The sequence below is a fragment of the Lathamus discolor genome, chromosome 4, assembly GCF_037157495.1.
Source record: "Lathamus discolor isolate bLatDis1 chromosome 4, bLatDis1.hap1, whole genome shotgun sequence".
Classification (NCBI taxonomy): Eukaryota; Metazoa; Chordata; class Aves; order Psittaciformes; family Psittacidae; genus Lathamus; species Lathamus discolor.
Window position 1 is genome coordinate 33651459 of NC_088887.1, and position 18389 is coordinate 33669847.

Sequence of the window (18389 nt, forward strand, 5' to 3'; positions counted from 1 at the left end):
TGTTGCAAACTGCATGGGTGATAAAACCAATACTAGAAGCCTATTTACAGCTCCTATAAGAGCCTGCATATTTATTATTAAAGATATTTCTTGTTATGTACTTTATTTGTTATGAATCAAACATGTTCAGTTTGCAAATAAGAAAATGGTGCAGGAAACATACAACTCTTTCAAAGCAACAGAATTCTTAGCTCTGATCACAAATACAAACAGTTTTTAATTCAAATGCTGCACAGAAATGGGAAAAAACCCAAGATAACCAAAGAGCAGGAACCATGTCCTGCACATCATGCTTCACTTTGTTCCAAAATACAGTACCACGTAAAGCAACAGTTGCTTATCTGTAATCATATTAACAGAATTTTAAATCAGTGTCTTAACTGATATGCAACTTGATCTCTTCAGGAACATTCTACACCCACTGAAACGGTGATACAGTGTACAGTGGGGTTACTGCGGCTTGGGGTTACTTGCTTCTGTGGATGCTGACTAAGCTGACCACTTTCAAATCTGAAGGGATGACACCTCTGTTGCAGGAATACACTGTTCAAAAATGTCCACTGGACATCTAATGTAAGTCCAAGTTAAATTTAGTAGAGAACTTTGTTACCCTTCTGCTCCAAAAGGATAAGTGACATGCAGTTTAAAGATCTCTCTGCAGTGACACCACCAGCAAACTACCTGATAGCAAGAGAAATACTCTTAACACCATTTCCTTAAGCAAAATGTTAAACAGAGGATATACATGTAAGTCAGAACTGCATGCCAATCCTAATATTTTAAATACACTGCTGAAATTGCTACCAACTTTCAGAGCACTTTTTGAGACACCTCAAAACTTCAGTTTTTGCTTTCCTGCTACATACTCTGCATGAGATCTTGTACTATTCCTACTGTTGCCAGAAATACGGACTTTTAAAGTGGACAGATTAAATCAGTTTGCCCTGGCAAGTCCGCCTGAAGCAGCTTGCAAGCCTACCAGCCTGCTTCACCATGAGAGATTCCCAGCACTCAGAGAGATCTAACAGCAGGGAATGCTCCAGTGCCTCTACAGCTCCTGTTCAAGGTCTGAGGCTGAAGCTGCCAACAAGGCTCTCAGTAAGGCTCTCCAGATGGGAGCTACAGCATCTGAATGTGGGCACATCTCTCTGCCTGCCAGAGCTGCAGGAAGCAGAAGCATTCACACCAGTGATGATCTACTCAGTGAATCCAAGTACCACGAAGTTCAAAACAGCTCCACATTCCTGCCTCCTAACTTGAGAAGCAAGCTTACTTTCCATTAGTAAGTTTTTTAAAGGCATTTACCATACTTAATTTTATATCAACACACGTATTAAAAAAAACCATGTGCACACACATATATGTATCATACATATACACAAAATCACATATATAGATGTATGTAAAAAGATGCAGTGTGTTGCAGAGTTTCATCACAGACAAGCCTCTAAAGAGGATCAAAGATTAGTAAAATTTTTGTGTCTCAAATTAAAAAAAAAAAAATAAAAAAATAAAATAGGTGTTCTCATTAGACCTGGACAGAATTCCTTAAATGCATTTCCTCTTTTATATTTAAAAGGTATACAATTGGACAAGACAGCCCCTTCAGGAGGAGAGAAAGAAGCTGTTTTCATATTCAAGGTATCTTTCCTAAGACTGCTCCAGAAGAAAGTCTCCCAAGCATGCAAAAGAAATGCGTGTGTTCGTAGTGATGAATTTGGAAGTAACAAAAATGAGTGCAGAAGTAAAAAAATCTACTGGAATTTATTCCACTTTTAAGGAAACAGCTACAATTCCAAAATGTTCTTCTGTAGACAGAAGAAACTGGAGCTGATGAAAGTGCAGTCTGCATCATAAATATCCTCTTTAGATATAGATATTATTGTGACTTTCACTGGTTATCAGTAGCTTCTTCAAGATCTTCGTGCTTTCAGATACATCCTAGGAAAAGGAAGAGATGATCAGCATTAGCTACACTGCTGGTAACAAAACAAAACAAAGCCTCACTGTCCTCCATTTCAATTTTTATTACTCTGAACACCAGTTTTATTAAAATGCTAACTCTGAGCAAAATTCAGGTCTTCTGAATGAAGGTTTTCAGCGACCTGCTAAAGGCTTCAAAGGAATCTGCAGTTCAACCACAGAAAGGGATTGATTTGTTGTTTTGCATTCCTCCTTGCTTGTGTATGAGAGGAAGAGTCAGCAGATTTGCTATTTTCCATCAGAGTTTAAACATTTATGTACTGCTCTATTAGTCCATCTAGCAGACCAGTAAAAGCTATAATGAAAAGCATGCAGGAACTGAAAGTTAAAATAATTACTTTGGTACCCGTAAATCTCTTCTGGTGTTTAGATGCAAGTTCAACTGGCAAAACTGAGGAGAGTTTTGAAACAACTATACTTCAATTAAAAACATTTCAGGAAGAAGCAAAATGTTCAATTTAGTAGCTATAATGCCATGATTTCACAGCTGCTTGATTAGTGCAAAATTCTTAAGAATCATCTTTAGAAATTCAGTCTTTTAAGAAGTTACAGGCCAAAATAATTTTTTTAAGAAGCTGGCATGTGTGGTTAAGACAGGAGACAAAGAGCTAGGAAAGAGACATTGTGCATATGAATGTGAATGTAAAAAATATAATATGCTTTAAAAGTTTTAACATGAGACACCTCCAAAGGAAACTGCAGCTTAAATGATCACAAGAAATCACTCCCCGATATATAAGAGCCTGAAAAGTCAAAATGAAGTTCTGACAGAGGATACAGATTCATTATTTCTAAGCAACTTCCAAACAGCTGTTAGAGGAGGGACTGTACCAGAAATCACTGTCCTCTGTCATTAAAATCCGTATTTTACTGCCTTTTTAGGTGGAATCCTCACAGGAGTACATCAACAGCAGAACACAAGAGATGACAGACAAAAATACACAAAACCTCCCATTAATTTTTAAAGATGAAATTTTACCTTGACTAAACTCTTCAGGACTTCAGAAGAAAGCAGAGGCCTGAACGCTTCAATTGTAACAGTGTCCAGTTTGATGATATCAGTGTAACACTGATACAACACTGCAGGAATCTGCCACACTTGACAATAGCTCAAAACTAAATACAAGTCAAAAGAAAACGTGTGTTACATTCAGCAGACAAAGAATCTACATTCTGTGTTATAGTATTACATTTGTTCTGGCCAGAACTTCAAAAGCATAAAAGCATAGAATCACAGAATGGTTTGGATTAAAAGGGACCTTAAAGATTATCTGGTTCAAACCACCCTGCTATGGGCAGGGATACCTTCCACTAGACCACGTTGCTCAAAGCCCCATCCAACCTGGCCTTGAACACTGCCGGGAGACAGGGCAGCCACAGGTTCTCCAGGCAACCTGCTCCAGTGTCTCATCATCCTCACAGTGAAGAATTTCTTACTAATATCTAATCTGAATCCACCTTCTTCTAGTTTAAAGCCATTGCCCCTTATCCTGTTACTACACGCCCTTGTAAAAAGTCCCTCTCCAGCTTTCTTGTAGGCCCCCTTTAGGTACTGGAAGGTTGCTATCTATATATTCCATTTATTTTTGCTTGAAAGTTTATAAACTAACTACTCAGGATCTTAACTGCTGGACCAGCTATTCTTCATTCCCCAGGTACATGAGAAAATAACCCACCCAAATTTAGTAAAACATTGCTGGTACTTCTTTCTGGCAAATACCGTAGCTGGAAACCGTATTACTGGTAAGCAAAAATAATACGAGATTCTGTAAAACAAACAAAGCAATAAACAAACCCCAACCCCCCGAACAACTCAAAAGTGTGAACAAGATAAACATTTTCTAGACAAATCATCCACTTTGAGCTCCTGCCAGAAAGCTTTTCATCATGATGCTACCACTAATTTGTTCCCATATAATGAAAAGCCTGGGCAGGTTTATGACATTACATAATAAGAGAATCTAACTTTCACACGAGGTCGAGCAGTAGCACTGTGAAATCTGTTACCTGTAATTTCCAGACAGAACCTTATGAACCTCAGTTTGGGTGTTCAGATGAAACCAACTCTTACTAAAACATACTTAGCTCATGAGCAAAATGCCCCCCAAAGCCCTTACAAAGCATGCAATACGCTTTGTGAGGCTATGCAGAAGCATTTGCTAGTACTTATACCCCACACAAAGGGTAAAAGGATTTGAGGGTGGTTTTGAAATTTGTCCTTATTTCACAAGGCAATATGTAAGATGTGAAACTTGTATGAATTATTCTTCAAAAAGCTAACTTGTCAGCCGGTTTACACAATTAAGCATAAATTCTAATCACATTGGGACACTCTTCAAAACGAATTTTGTGTCACCACCAGCAGCAATTGTTATTATTGGAAGTGCAAAATACCAGCAGCAGGAAGATCTCGCACAATGTTGGGTTGTTCCAGCAGTGGGCAGCAGACCTGCTCTTTGAATTCTTTTGTCTTCAGTGCTTTCAGAAAGGGAGATGGAAGTGTTAAAGTGGATTCCTGAGTTTTGTAATCAGCTACAGGACACGTTGAAAGAACGGTTACTTGCAAGCCCTCCTTTCGCATACAACCAAAAACCTGAAATAAAAATGTTAACAGATAAGCAACATTTATCTTCTCACAGTAACAGAATAAACCCAGAAAGATTTATTTCAACTTCAATGGAGATAGCAAATGGCAGCTTAATTCAGGTTCCCTGGACTAAAATTCGAATTGCAGCCTTCGGGTAGAGATTTCACATGCACTGATCTTGGGATAGAGATAAAAACCCTCAAAAGAACTGCTAACGTATTTACCAAGCCTAGTGATTTTCTTGAGAGGCTTTAGGTTTTCAGCATTTCTGTTCACCTGCAAATATATTAAGCCTTACTATTTTTACTAATGGTGATTGGAGAAAGAAAAAGGACTCCGAATAAAACCAGGCTGCTTATGACAGGAGAGCAGCTTGCTATGCTGCAAGACATTTGAAATTGAAATTGTGCTCCCCACATGTTCTACAGTACTTAAGAAGAGTCTTCATTTTAAATACTCAGATTTTATTTGATTATATTCAAGCTGAACTGAAGGAAGAGAACCTTCATTTTTTCACAGTCCTCCCCAAATTCAAAGCAAACAGTTTCAAAAACATTGTACAAAGCACACTTTTGGATCCACTGCATGCCACCACAAAACACCAACACACTGCACAGTCTCCCATTGTTTTCAAAGAACAATGTCAAATATGACAATGTCATACGTCAGAATGAGCAGAAGCATGATAAACCTGCACCTTCCCTTCACACTATCCTCTTCAGATTTATGACCAATAACGAAATATGGAATTTGGTAAACATTACAGAAACTTGCCTGCTGCTGTACACGATACCAATCACGGAAGGGAAGCCGACTGTTCCCTCAGATCAGTGCGTTACCACTGTAATATAAAACTGAACTAACTTTTCAGAAGCACATATATTTTCAATTTACTTTGTTGGAAACGCTGCCTGGTATGCATTACTGCAAAACTTCAGCCTGTGAGTGCTCATTTTATACTGAGAAAATACACAGAAAAGTAAAAATCTGACTAAATGAGACTGTAAAGATGCTCAGCACATCAGGATTTATGAAGCATACAGAACAGGTCTGTAACACAAACAAAAAGCAAAAGATTACCAGCACAGTGCTTCTGCTGTACATTAAAAATACCAGTAACTATGAAGTCTAAAAATACTCAAGAACACTGACTGGGTAAAACCGCACGCTCCTACTGCTCATGAACACCCACATCTGAAGTAACACATATGAGCAAACTGCTGGAAAAACACAAATGGGAAGACAGCAAACCCACCATCATCTTTCTTTTTGTAATCCCAGTTTAAATGATGTGCAAGAATGTATGGAATACAGCAAACCCCAAATGGTTTAGGTCTTCAGGCTTCTAAGTTTCAAAGAGAACCATTACCCCCACCAAAATGAATGAAGCTCTTCAACAAACAAGGAACCACAAGAGTCTAGTTTTCCAAACTTGGATGTGAAACCCCTGTATCATTCAGTGAAGTTACCCCAGTTTTCCATCCTCTTTGCGTTCCTGTAACCTCTCTGGCCACTCACACCAAGCTGCTTGTACAGCTCTCCCCTGCAACCAAGTAGTCCTTTTCACACGCCAGCTGGGCCAGCCGGCAGCTGGACTGAGCAGGTACCACCCAGCTTAGGCTGACGACTTGCTCTCAGTGGATGCACTGCTTTTTACCTCACTCTCTGTATCTCTACCAAAGCCCTACCCAGCTTCAGCATAATGTAACAGCTTCAGAATCTCTGCTTGAACAACGAGCAGAGATTTAAAGGAAGGTAGGTTAGCAGACAGATAGCAATGCAAAATAAGCTATACTTCCTAAAGGGTAAGCAGTGACCCAAATCCATAAAGAAAAGCAACAGCCAGAACATACTCCCCTGGCTTCATCTTATTAAAATCAACAGGATGATATCTGGAGGGACCTGAATGACCCAGCAGCGTTCATGTACCGAACACATCCATTTGTCAAGGTATCATCCATCCTAAGTTTCACAACAGGTTTGTCTGGTGAGTCTTTGGCAGATGCACAAATACAGTTATGTTACTGTTTTTTAAAGAAGGATTCTCCAGAGCTGAAGTAAGCCACAGGAAATTTAACCCAAACAGGAAAAAGGCTTGGAAAGTAGTTAAGGGTAACAAAATTGAAACTCTCCAAAAGAATTAACTGCACAAAGTTGGTAAATAACAATGGGCAGCATCTAGAAAGGAATTTCACAGAATCTGCCAATAGTAAATCTGTAGGGTATTTAAGAGAGGCACAGGGAAACCAGTTATTTACAATGCTGTCATGTTGAGAATATGAGAGAGAAAGAGGCACTTGCATCAAGCTGAAGATCCCCACCCCTAAGGTTTCATTACTCAATCTGTTGTCTTGCCAGTTTTACCTTTTCAAGCCACTGGAACTGCTGATCCTCAGCCACGTAACAACTGCACTGGCACAACCAAACCTTAAAAAAAAAAAAAAAAACAAACAATCAAAGAAGTTGTGTAAGCAAGTAGTTTAAAGGGCACAGAACAGCTTATAATCACGTGTAGAGATAACGTGACTGCAGCAAACAACTTGATGGCTTTCTTGGGCTTCTTCAATTCCATTCTGACAAGAGTTTTTCCTTTACAACTGATGTGAAGCAACTGCGCTGTCAAATGTCTTCTTTGTACTGAACTTCACACACTAGAACTTGAAATCATTCTAATAAGCTTAATGACCCTTCAGATTTTTTATTACATTAATCCAAAATACCACAGTTCCAGTGCTTGCTTTGCCCTGCGCAGGGTAAGGGGTGGATGAAGTTGCTCTCTTTTACAGAAAGCTAAAATACAGAGGAATTCATGCATAAGCCACTTACTGTTGGATCTGATATTAAGCGGTAAAACAAACAGAAAGAATCTGTTGGGAGGACATTTGTTGTGCTCGATGTTCGACACCACTCATTCCACAGCTTCACAGCTCCAACTACTTCCCAACATACAGAATCCAGGATAAAAGAAGACAAGAAAGCTGCAAGGAAGAATAAATGCTGTTAATTCATCAAGAAAAAAAATTTCTGTTCTACAAATACCCGAACTGAGTTAGATTATTTCTTTGCAATCTCAAGTTAAAAAGAAAAATATAGTAATTAATTTTTAATAAGCACTTATTGACCAAATCCAGAAAACATCAAGAATGTGAGTAAACTTACCGTATCAAGATTTCAAAGGTAAAGAGCAGTTCTAAATATAGAGATTCCTAACATCAAAACCGTATATGCTCAGGAATTACATAACAACGGTCAACTTTGATTCCTTTAGTATTTACACTAAGAATGCAAATACTAAAATCACAGAATGCTTGGATTAGAGGGGACCTTAAGAGATCATCTGGTTTGAACCCCCCCTGCAGTGGGCAAGGACACCACCCACCAGACCAGGCTGCTGAAAGCCCCATCCAATCTGGCCTTGAGCACTATTAAGTGTCTAGTACTTCTTAAGTCTCTAATACCTATTAAGTCTCTAATACTTCTTGACAAACCAGATATAACAGATCTCTAACAAATAAATAAATAATAAAAATCATGTAATCAGAAAGGCAGAACTATTACACTGGCTCTGGGAAGCAGAGAAAAGAGAATGCATGACTTAGTGGCTAAAAGGGATCCTAAATCAAGTGTTCATAAATCGAATTCCTGTCAAAAGTCACCCTTAAACAGAAGGGTGATCTAAAATACCTATAACTGGTTTTCAAGGAAAAACCTGAACAAAGGGAAAACAAGCTAACTTAGATATCATCTAAGTGTCATCTACATGTGGCCTAAACGTAAGGAAGACTTAAAAGTATACTTACAGGGAAACAGCTATTAACACACTCAAAACCTTGTTCAGCACGTGTGGGAAAGGGTGAAGGTGTTTCAAGACCATAGGCCTAATGAGTAAATAGCCATCTCAAATGAGGACATTTTGAACAAGCGAGGAATTAGAATGTGGAAAAGGGACTGGCCAAGAAAAAAAGTAAAATAATTGTTGATTGGAAATTAAAGCTTACTTGATGCACAATTTTACATATTTGACAGACCCCTACTTAAAACACTAAACTGCACTGAGCAGCTTGCTATTAGAAGACAACTCTCACCTGTTAACAGGAGAGTCTACCAAAGTCAGATGAAGGAACAGGGGGGTTGTCCCTAAAATCCAAAGTCAAACCATACTTTGCTTCAGCCCTTCTACTGAAGATACATCATTTTACCATGATCTGACCGGAGAAATAGTAAGCTGTAACAAAAACTGCGTTTTGTGTTTTACGCTTACACGCTAACTGGACAGCTCAGCTGCCTCAGGGTTTAAACTCCACTCCCTAAACCAAAAGATGGAAACCCTTAAGGACCATCCTCACAGCAGAGACCAACATTAAATATGTCAAAGGGAGCGTCCTGGCACATTTAAAGCTTTCTTCCAGTCTCCCACCTCCTCAAATTTAGCCACCGAAGGGCAACAGGATCTGAGAGTCTCAGACGGTTTGCTTCTGCAGCCTGCACCACTTACCTGCAGCATTATGTCCTATTGCAAGTACAAGTTTAGAGCAGACAAACAGCTCGTCGGCAGAGCTTTCCGTAGGCACGCCCGACTTCAATGTCCAGCGGACGTCGATCTCCCTGGCAAAAGATGCGGTGCAAGTGGCGCACGGCCCCCCCCTGCCCTGCCCCAGGCCCCCGGCCACCCCTGGAGGACCATCCCGGGGGAGGCCGCACCACCGCGGCCGCGGTGCCCCAGGGCAGCGCCCGCCCCTTGCCCGCTACCTTTTCTTCTCCAGCTCCCTGCGGATCTCCCGGTCCTCGGGCGTCTCCTCGCAACCCTCCTCCGCCGACTCCTCGTCGTCCACGCCGGCGCGGGACGGCGCCACTACCACCTCCCCGAAGAAGGTCGCCATAGTTGCGCCTCTTGGAGGACAGCGCGCCTGCGCGGCACCACCGAGTTCCGCTCCGCCCGTTCTGGCCCCGCGGAACATGGAGAAGCGGTGGGAGCGTTCCAACGTTCTGCCGGACGGGGACGCTTGTCCCTTCGGGCCCCTGGGGGAGGCTGCAGCCGCGGCTCCAGAGCACGGCTCGGCCCCGTCCCTCTTGCGAAGCCGCCATGCCAGCCACCGGAAGCCCACCTCCTCAGCAACCTGCCCCCGGACGGGAGCCCCGGCCGGCCAGCGGGCTGCTACACAGGGGCAGGAGCCCAGCTACAGCCAGGTTAAACGTGCCAGTCGTGGGCAAATAAGGGTACAGTTGCCGGTACAATGTACAGCTTTACTTTGGTCCGCTTCTACAGGTACAAAGTATTTGAGGAACTCGATTCTCTGACGCTGCAGTCCTGGACTTTTAATGTTTTCCTATGCCTGTTGTCACTGCTCTATATTCAGGTCCAAGCAAACACCCCCCACCCAAAAGAAACACACTAAAAAAAACCCAAACAAAACAAGAAAAAAGCCAAAACAGACAAACAAAACCACCAAAAACACCCCCACAAATCCATTGCATGAACCAGCATAAAGACACTACTTTGCATGACTACTCCCCGATTTTACTTCCCTGAGTGCAGCTAAAGCAAATAAAGAAAGCTGTTTAAAGTTACCAGGAAGATGAAAGAACTTTCTTAAAGGCTTAGAACAGCCAGTTCTGAGGCTAAGCACGCACATTTAAATAAATAATTAAAAAACCCACCCAAAATCCAAAAATACCCCACAAAACACCATACATCAAATTCCCAAGAGGGCAAAAGAGCAAAAGTCCTGTCCCAGTTTAATCATACCTCCTCCTCCTGTAATTCCCTCTTGGATACGGAAATACTGAGGCCAGACCCTTCTCCTCGCCTTCAGGGCCACCATGAACATGCAGTGCCCACGTGCGGTGTGACAGGGAACACAGCAACTATACTCGGTGAGAAGAAACCATCTATCTGAGCCCGACCTGGAAACACAAACCTACCAGCCCCATTTTAAATTTAAGATTAATAAACACTCTGAGGTTCACTTAAGAGCTATTACACCAGTATTTATTCCTGCACTGGAGGTTATACTCCATACGTAGAACATGGATCATAAACAGCTGCTGAACAATGCATTTGGTTTATGGAGAATATAAAAATACCAGTTGACCTACTCTCTTTTAACAAAGCTGCCCCTAAAAGGTCAGATACACAAAACCACCTTCAAGTTTCATCACTAAACACAACTGTGTTCATATTTTAGAAACCAACTGAATGAATTCAGATAAACATCTATCTTGAATTTACAAAACTCTGCTGTATCACAGTAAGGACTATGCTCTGAATAAAATTCCTAGGGTGAGAATGATAAAAAAATAGGTTGTTTTTGGAGTTCATATAGAAGCTTTAAGGGGGGAAAAAATTCTCTCTATACTTAATAACATTTTAGATAGCAATAAATAACCTTTTGGCACATAACACCAGCAATTATGTCGGAGAGAAGTGGTTCTCACCACATGCTGGTAAATTGGCGGTGGGCCTCCCTTTTCCATCACTCTCATTTGCACAAGCATTAATGGCACTCACTGTCTGTGATTGTGCAGCTGCACTAGCTCCCGCACCCCCCAACACTCCCCACCCTTCCAAAAGTTACATCAGTCCAATCCACTGGAAAACCAGTTCACAAACTTGCTATTTCAGTTAAAATGAACTGGGTGAGGATAAACCTAATACTCTTAAACACATCTACTGAGAGATGACCTCAGAAATGACTAGGTATTGTTGAGTGTGAGCAAGGGAGCCACTGGAGCAGAGGGAGGAAACCCACAGTGGGGAGTGGGATCACTAAGGGCCTGATGCTGAGCAGCAGATTGGGAGTTCCACCAGCACAACTCCAGGAAAAAGCGAGGCATGCAGACGTGCCATGTGTTCGTGTAGTCAGTACGTGGCCAACCAAGAATTGGTGCATTTTCCCTGGAGAAATCTCCTGCCCTCTACACAGGAATTGTTTCTTATCAACAACAGCCACCTCAAACATTTAAAAAATAGGAGATGTATTATCATAATTATTAATAATCAGAAACTGGTACGGTTTAATCAGTGAGAAGTCTAACATTAAAGCACCTAGAAGTTTTAATCTGGAAGAACAACAGAAACGTAGCAAAAAGGTCTGGAATGTAAGAATCCTGCACCTCCAGTTTTTCCATGCATAAAGAAAACAGAACAAGTGTTTGTTTGTTTTTCTATTTTATAAAGAAAACACACAAAACCCCTTAGGCCCAAGAGTTCACCTGCATTTCATATTCTTAAGTTTACAGTATAGAAGTCACATTGATGATGATAGTACTACCTGTCAGCAGAAACCCCTCTCTTCACCAGTGCCAATAATATGCCTCTGCAACAGGCAACTATGCTTTTTCACTGGTAACTGGTTCTGGTTGCAGTTACCAATAATGCACGTACAGAACATCTAACGTCTGTACTAACACAAGGTGTAAAGTTACTAACCTAGTGACCGTTCGTTACTCTTTAGATACAATGCCAGCATCCACTAGATTTTATAGTGTATAGCATTATGTATAAGCCTGTTCCTATTGTATATGATTTCATACAGCATTAGAGATGTTTGAAATCTGTTCTTGAATGTTGCATGACCTAGGTAGTATTCCATTGCAGCACCCATAACAATAATACTCAACATACTGCTATAAACCTGTTGCGCAGTGTTTTAACTTTTTTCCTATTTTTTTTAAATTCTTGTTATATGTAATAAAATACCAGTAAAGACAAAAAAATTGCCCCTATAATGAGGCACATTTTGGCATCTGTGCTAAATGCTGCTACATGGGCAGGCAAGTGCAAGTCAAAATATGAAAAGGAGAAAGTCATCATCTAATCACATTCATAACTTTTTCATAGAAAAATATAAATATATTCCCTGAAATGTAGGACAAAGAAGAGCCAGCATCCATCATGAGTTCTAGTGCTATTACCAAAAAAAAAAGAAAAAAAAAAGGAAAAAAAGGAAAAAAAAAAAAAGAAAAAGGTGGGCTGGCTTTTCCTTTTAAGGTTACGTTTCACAATCTACATCATCTAAACCTCTGTCATCATCATCGTCATCACAATCGTTGTATCTCACAGTCCGTCTACCTCCATTCCGAGTTCTTATCTTAGAGCGCCGATTAGCTCTTCTATATTTGGTGTAATCCAGATCTTCAGAGTCATTTTCTTTGTTAGGTTTCCAACGTTTCCTTCGCTGGGGTCTTCTGGAAGGCTTCAGTGAGTTGGAACTAGTAATTTCTTTTCTAATCCCTTCCAATTTCCTTTTCCTCTTTTTTGTTTCTGTGGCATCACCGTAGATACTGTTATCAGTTCCAGAATCCGAATCAGAAGAACAATTGAAACTGGCTTTTGAAATCCCTGCAGTCCCAGGTGCTTCCACATTTTCTGATGCTGAGCTTTTTTCATCTTTCTTCCCCCCTGTTTCAGATTCTGATGATTCTTTGAAGTCATCCAACAATTTTGATCGTTTGAAGGAAGCTCCAGATTTTTTATTTGATCCTTCGATATTTTTAGTTTCGTGTTTAGCTAAGTCAGCATCTACCTCCTCTTCAGAATTGCTTGTACAATGGTTGTGGGCTGAAGCTGACTGACTAGAACTTCTCCAGTTTCTCCCATTTTCCATCTTGTGGTTTACGGAACTGCCCTCTGAAGAGCCGAATTCAAGATTTTTAAGAGCTACAGCACAGACAATTTTGCATGCCTTCTTGCAGTTATCATTCTGGTGCCGAGTTACTGTTATCTCTGCTTCAGATTCTGTTTTTTCATTCTCAGACTCACTAATGTATTTTCTTTTAGGAGCAGATGATTCAGGGCAGGAAAGTTTTTTTCTGCCAGAAAGCTGCTCTTTTTCATTTTCAGACTTTAAGCAACCATCTGCCTCTGAGCTGCTGATCACCTTCTTTCTGGATGCTGTAGACACACTGCCATGAGGCTGCATTTTGTTCTTTTTTACTGTGCAAACACTTTCTGAGCTTGATAATTCCTCCTTTGTATCACTCATTATCTTAATCTTATTAGCTGCCAAAGTGGCACATCTGCGTGGATTCTTCTTCTCATTAGACAGCTTTATGTGCTTCTTGTAGTTAATGATACATGTCCTGCTCCTGAGCACTTTCGCACTTTGTCCGGTCTCCTCAGATACCGATTCTGCAAAATAAAGATTTAAAAGTTTTTAGTGATTTGCATTCCTGAAATAAATTGTTTACTAAGCACAACACTACCACCTCTTATAAAATACACAAAACCTTTTTCTTTTTTACTTCAGCTGTTACATACAATTTGCCTTGAGCCTTTACTAAAAAAACAGTCAGCTGGTCACAGTCTGACTGTATTTTTAACTTATTCTTAACTCTCAGGATTACTCTTTGAGTTAATGAACATTAGCATTCAATCTAGTAATTACCTTAGAAATTTCAAATTACCTAACTTCGCAAACAAATGCTGTCATATTACTAATACTTCTGTCATTAAAAGCGATCATTTTCTTCCTAGAATGAACTCTTAAAATTAACTATTTCAAATTTTAAGCCTTCTTATTCTAAAAAGAGAGATTATAATATTTTATGTAGACACAAGCTCGGGATGGATTTCACAGTTGTTTCACATACACAGAGAACATTTAAACCCTTCAGTTCCTCGGTGACTTGAATTCCAGAAAGGCAGTTTGGAAAGGTGGAAAAGACTGCCCAGCCTTAATCCCAAGTGCTAACTTAATCCCCTCTGGCTATCTGAAGAAAAGAATGCTTAAAACTTAAAGACAACATCTGGAACTATTCCAAGAAAGGCAGTTTGAAAAAACCAAACCAAACCAAGGAGTAAGTATGCACACAATGCTTTTAGCCAGGTTTTCACAGACAGGTGCTTAGTTGTGTGTTTTGATAAAAAAAAAAAATCCTTTATCATAATAAAGACATTATGTGTATTTTCAAAATTTCATAATCAATAAGATTAAATGCCAGACTATATGATAAAGGAGTCCAGCTTTTCTGGAACACACTACTAGAATATTAAATCTATACTTCGTATACAGAACCTTAAAATAGGTGCAAATTTGTGTAAAACTCATCTTTTTGTTTTTAATTAAAGATTTAATTAAAACTTAATAAACTATGCAATGAACATCCTAAACTGAGTTCTCCAAAAAGTACAAATAAACTGCATAGGCAGGAAGAAGGAAGACTGAACAAACTCCACCACCTACAAAAACTGGGAGAGCATTTAGAAGAAAGGCAGTAAGATATAGAGACATTGTTCATCAAGTTTACCATTGTGACAAGCTTCCCACTGTGACAAGCTTCCCTAGAGCTCATGCCATCATGCCTGGAAGTCCCTGCTGCAACTGTGGGTAGGCATATCCAGCCATACCTCCAGTCAGGTAATCTGGAGTGTACTACTTTCCACAAAGTATTTACCATCCCCTACTAGCAGGCTACACAGCTTTTTAAATCTATACAGAAGCATGCTATACACTATATATTTGTCACATATATTTCATAAAATAGAATATACACCATAGTACTATATATGCTATGATTTACATAGTAAAGCATACTATATTTTACATGTAGTGCATATATATTATATATATTAAAAAATAACCAAGGCAAAGTTCTCACATAAAATGCTTACCTGGTTAATTGTGTAGTAGATATGTAGTTATATAGAGTATATATTTACTTGAAAATGAATGTTATGTAAATACATAAATACACATTAATATATGTATCTCTATGCATATATTTATATAGAAGCATGCACATACTCCAGCAGTACTTAATGATAAAAGCCAGATTTTGCATCTATTGACTGCTGAGGAGAAAAATGAGCCAGAAAGGGCATCTGCTAATTTAGCAATAGTTATGTGACCATATAATGGTCATATAATTTGGTAATATCCCAAATTAGCTTAAAGATTAAGAAACTGAAATGGAAAATAAGGACAAGGGGAAATGGCTTTAAACTGAAAAAAGGGAGATTGAAATCAGCTATTAGGAAAAAATTCTTCATTATGAGGCTGGTGAGGCACTGGCACAGGTTGCCCGGAGAAGCTGTGGCTGACCCATCCCTGGCAGTGTTCAAGGCCAGGTTGGACAGGCCTTTGAGCAACCTATTCTAGTGAAGGTGTCCCTGCCCATGGCAGGGGGACTGGAATTAGATGCTCTTTAAGGAACATTCCAACCCAAGCCATTCTGTTATTCTCAGTAACTACTGTCCAAAGTTACCTGTCATTTCATTTCAACAAAACATCGGGGGAGTAACTCACAATATAAAGAAAACAAAATGCCTCAAAGTTACTTGCCTTTAAGGAACACTGTATAGGACAATGGTATATTCCCCTTTCATGTGAATGAAAGAAGTCTCAGACTTGGCCTTATGTCTTTAACCATCCTGGTTCTGGACATACTGGAAATTTAGTATTAAGTTTTTTTTTACTGAGTTAACAGTATACTGAGCCCTCTTGGCAAGTGACTTTGCAATGAGACCCAAATGATGCAAGTATTCACTACTGTATTTCTTCCTTAGTGACTTTTAAAGAATATTTCATGGCCTTGTAGAAATGTACTGATACTTGAGCTTTCTCCGTACTTAAGAGTTTCCTTTATATGGGGTCTCTTCATTTGAATTAAGTGTTTTAAAAGGGCACCAGCTTAAAAATTTTGGTAAAACAGGAAAATGGCATTCTGCTGTGCACAGGAGTTTTGACATACGAAGCACATTCATGTAAAATTTTCAATTCTAGAAAGCTATCAGAAGATTTTCCTCAGTTTTCCTGAGTTTTAGAAAGTGACTATGGCAACATAGTTCTGACAAATCTAGAGCTCAATAGCCAATTACAGAAAGCTCAAAACAAGGAGCAGGCCAAAGAAAGAGAAGGTCCTGCTCCTTTTGAGATTTTCTGCTACCTTGAGCTGCATGCCATAGAACTTGTTCACAGCACCCTTTAGAACATTGCTTAGTTTCATGCCAACAACCTGAAAGCCAGTGTTTCTCAAATTTAACTGTCACAACACACACACACACAGAGGAGTCTTACTTCAGGACAGACACACTACATAGCTAAGCAAATTCAAGTTAAATGTGGAAAGAACGATCATGATTTAATGACAGGGTTTTCATGGAGAAACATACTGCCTGAAATGTAGAAGAATGGCCAGCACAAGAATTGCACAGGAATTCTAAATACCACACAGCTACACCAAAGAGTTAATAGTTTTCTCTCTGTACTGTGTTTGGTAACCTCCCAGTTCCAAACATGTCGACTTCTATACACTGTTGTCAACATCATACCTTACAGTTCTCCTTCCCACATAAATAGTTATTTTAAAACAAGGAACACTACTACACTTTGTGTAGTCCAAATCCTCCCAATCATCCAGTCATTAATCTTGTTATCCCCTTCATCTAGTGAATATCAAGAGTTAGATCTATTAACTTCAAAAATTTTACCTTTTCTAATTATTTTTGTTTTTCCTTTTCTCTTCCTTTTTCTTGTTTTTGAAGAAGTTTCACAATAATTACTATTTTTGGAATCTGTCTCAGATTCTGTACCAGAAACGTGATTGAAGCTGGCAGAAGCTCCAGATTTTGAACTCCTTGCAATTCTACTTGGCACAAAGCTCTCAGAGACAAAACTTCTCCTGTCCTCTCTGTCTTCTGTTTCAGATTCTGCTGTGTCCTCTAAGTCACTCAAGACTTTTGCTTTTTTTAAAGGAGCAATAAACTGCAGACCAGTTGCTGTTTTGCCATTCCATCTATCCAATTCAGAATCCACTTCATCCTCAGAGTTGCTCACTGCAGGCTTATTATGTGTGGATGTTGACTGGTCAGAAACTTTCTGACTGCTCTCATCCTCTGAATTATGGCTTTTAGAGTCATCCTCCGAAAAGTCTAGGGTGGGACTTTTCATTCTGGGAGATACAGAATGGACTGTCCCACGTAACTGTTTATGACCATTGCTCTGCCAGTTTTTCTGCTTCATCTGTACGTCTGCCTCAGAATCTGAAGTTCCATTATCAGATTCACTAACAAATCTTCTTCGTGGAGCTGATGAACCAGGTTGAGAAAGGCTTTTCTTCTTAGTAAGCTGCTCTTCTATTTCTTTCTCACTTTCAGACTTTAGGCCTACATCATCCTCAGACCCCTCCAGTAACATTCGCCTGGCTGCAGCCGAGGCATTTCGGTGAGGCAGTTTTCTGTTTTTGCACCCTATGCCAATACTTTCTGAGCTTGAAACCTCTTCCTCCACATCACTCATTAGCCTTAACTTATTAGCAGCCACAGCAGCACTTCTGCGTGGAGTTTTTCTATGTCTACCAGTATTGTTACTGAGTGACTTGGATGTCACCACTGCAGTATTTTCAGAGTCACTTCCATATAACCTTTTTCTTACAGTTTTCCTTGTATTCCCATTCTCCTGAAGAGGTGCTCCTGTAAAGAAAAGGAGATATTAATACCATAAATATAAAAATAGCAGCTTCTTAAGTCTTGTCAAATCTGGAACAGGTACAGCCCACACACAACAAATGCGAAACACTCCTGGTGAGTTATATGCTTTTGTTGTCTGCCACAAGAAATTACTTAGCTATGTCATAAATTTCAGATTCATTCTAGTTTAGTGACAATTAGAACTTCTTTATGAATTACTGCTTTTACTTCATTAAGATATAGACTGTTGTGAGACATTCCCTTTCACCAGGCTCTTGCTTTCTACTCTCCTCCCCTAAGTACTGATAAAAACGTATCTTTTTAAAAGCTGAGTGTAGTATTTCAAGAGTTTCAGAACTACCAAAAATCAAATAGTAGCTGACACAAACAATTAAAAAAAAAATACTAATT

The 18389-nt window shown here is 39.6% G+C and overlaps 2 protein-coding genes across 3 annotated transcripts in view; both read right to left on the reverse strand.

The window, feature by feature from the left end:
* Positions 1–1745: 1745 nt before the first annotated feature.
* Positions 1746–9503, reverse strand: PSMG1 (proteasome assembly chaperone 1). Of its 2 annotated transcripts, none has more exons than XM_065676969.1 (7): positions 9320–9501; positions 9066–9175; positions 7397–7548; positions 6935–6997; positions 4378–4576; positions 2963–3099; positions 1746–1941 (listed from the first exon to the last, which is right to left on the reverse strand). In XM_065676969.1, exons 1-7 carry the CDS (start codon positions 9448–9450, stop codon positions 1867–1869), a joined length of 867 nt encoding a protein of 288 aa, XP_065533041.1. In that variant the 5' UTR covers positions 9451–9501; the 3' UTR covers positions 1746–1866. The 2 variants fall into 2 exon arrangements, with proteins under 2 accessions (XP_065533041.1, XP_065533042.1); XM_065676970.1 differs by lacking the exon at positions 1746–1941 and adding an exon at positions 3660–3723 and having other exon boundaries at positions 2968–3099; positions 9320–9503.
* Positions 9504–11721: 2218 nt separating this feature from the next.
* Positions 11722–18389, reverse strand: part of BRWD1 (bromodomain and WD repeat domain containing 1) — a 57183-nt gene continuing 50515 nt past the window's right edge. The window contains exons 40-41 of the mRNA XM_065676984.1: positions 17001–17981; positions 11722–13700 (exon numbers count right to left, since the gene is read on the reverse strand). Of these exons, the coding sequence (XP_065533056.1) occupies positions 12562–13700; positions 17001–17981 (2120 nt within the window). The 3' untranslated portion in view covers positions 11722–12561. The remainder of the gene's footprint in view (positions 13701–17000; positions 17982–18389) is intronic.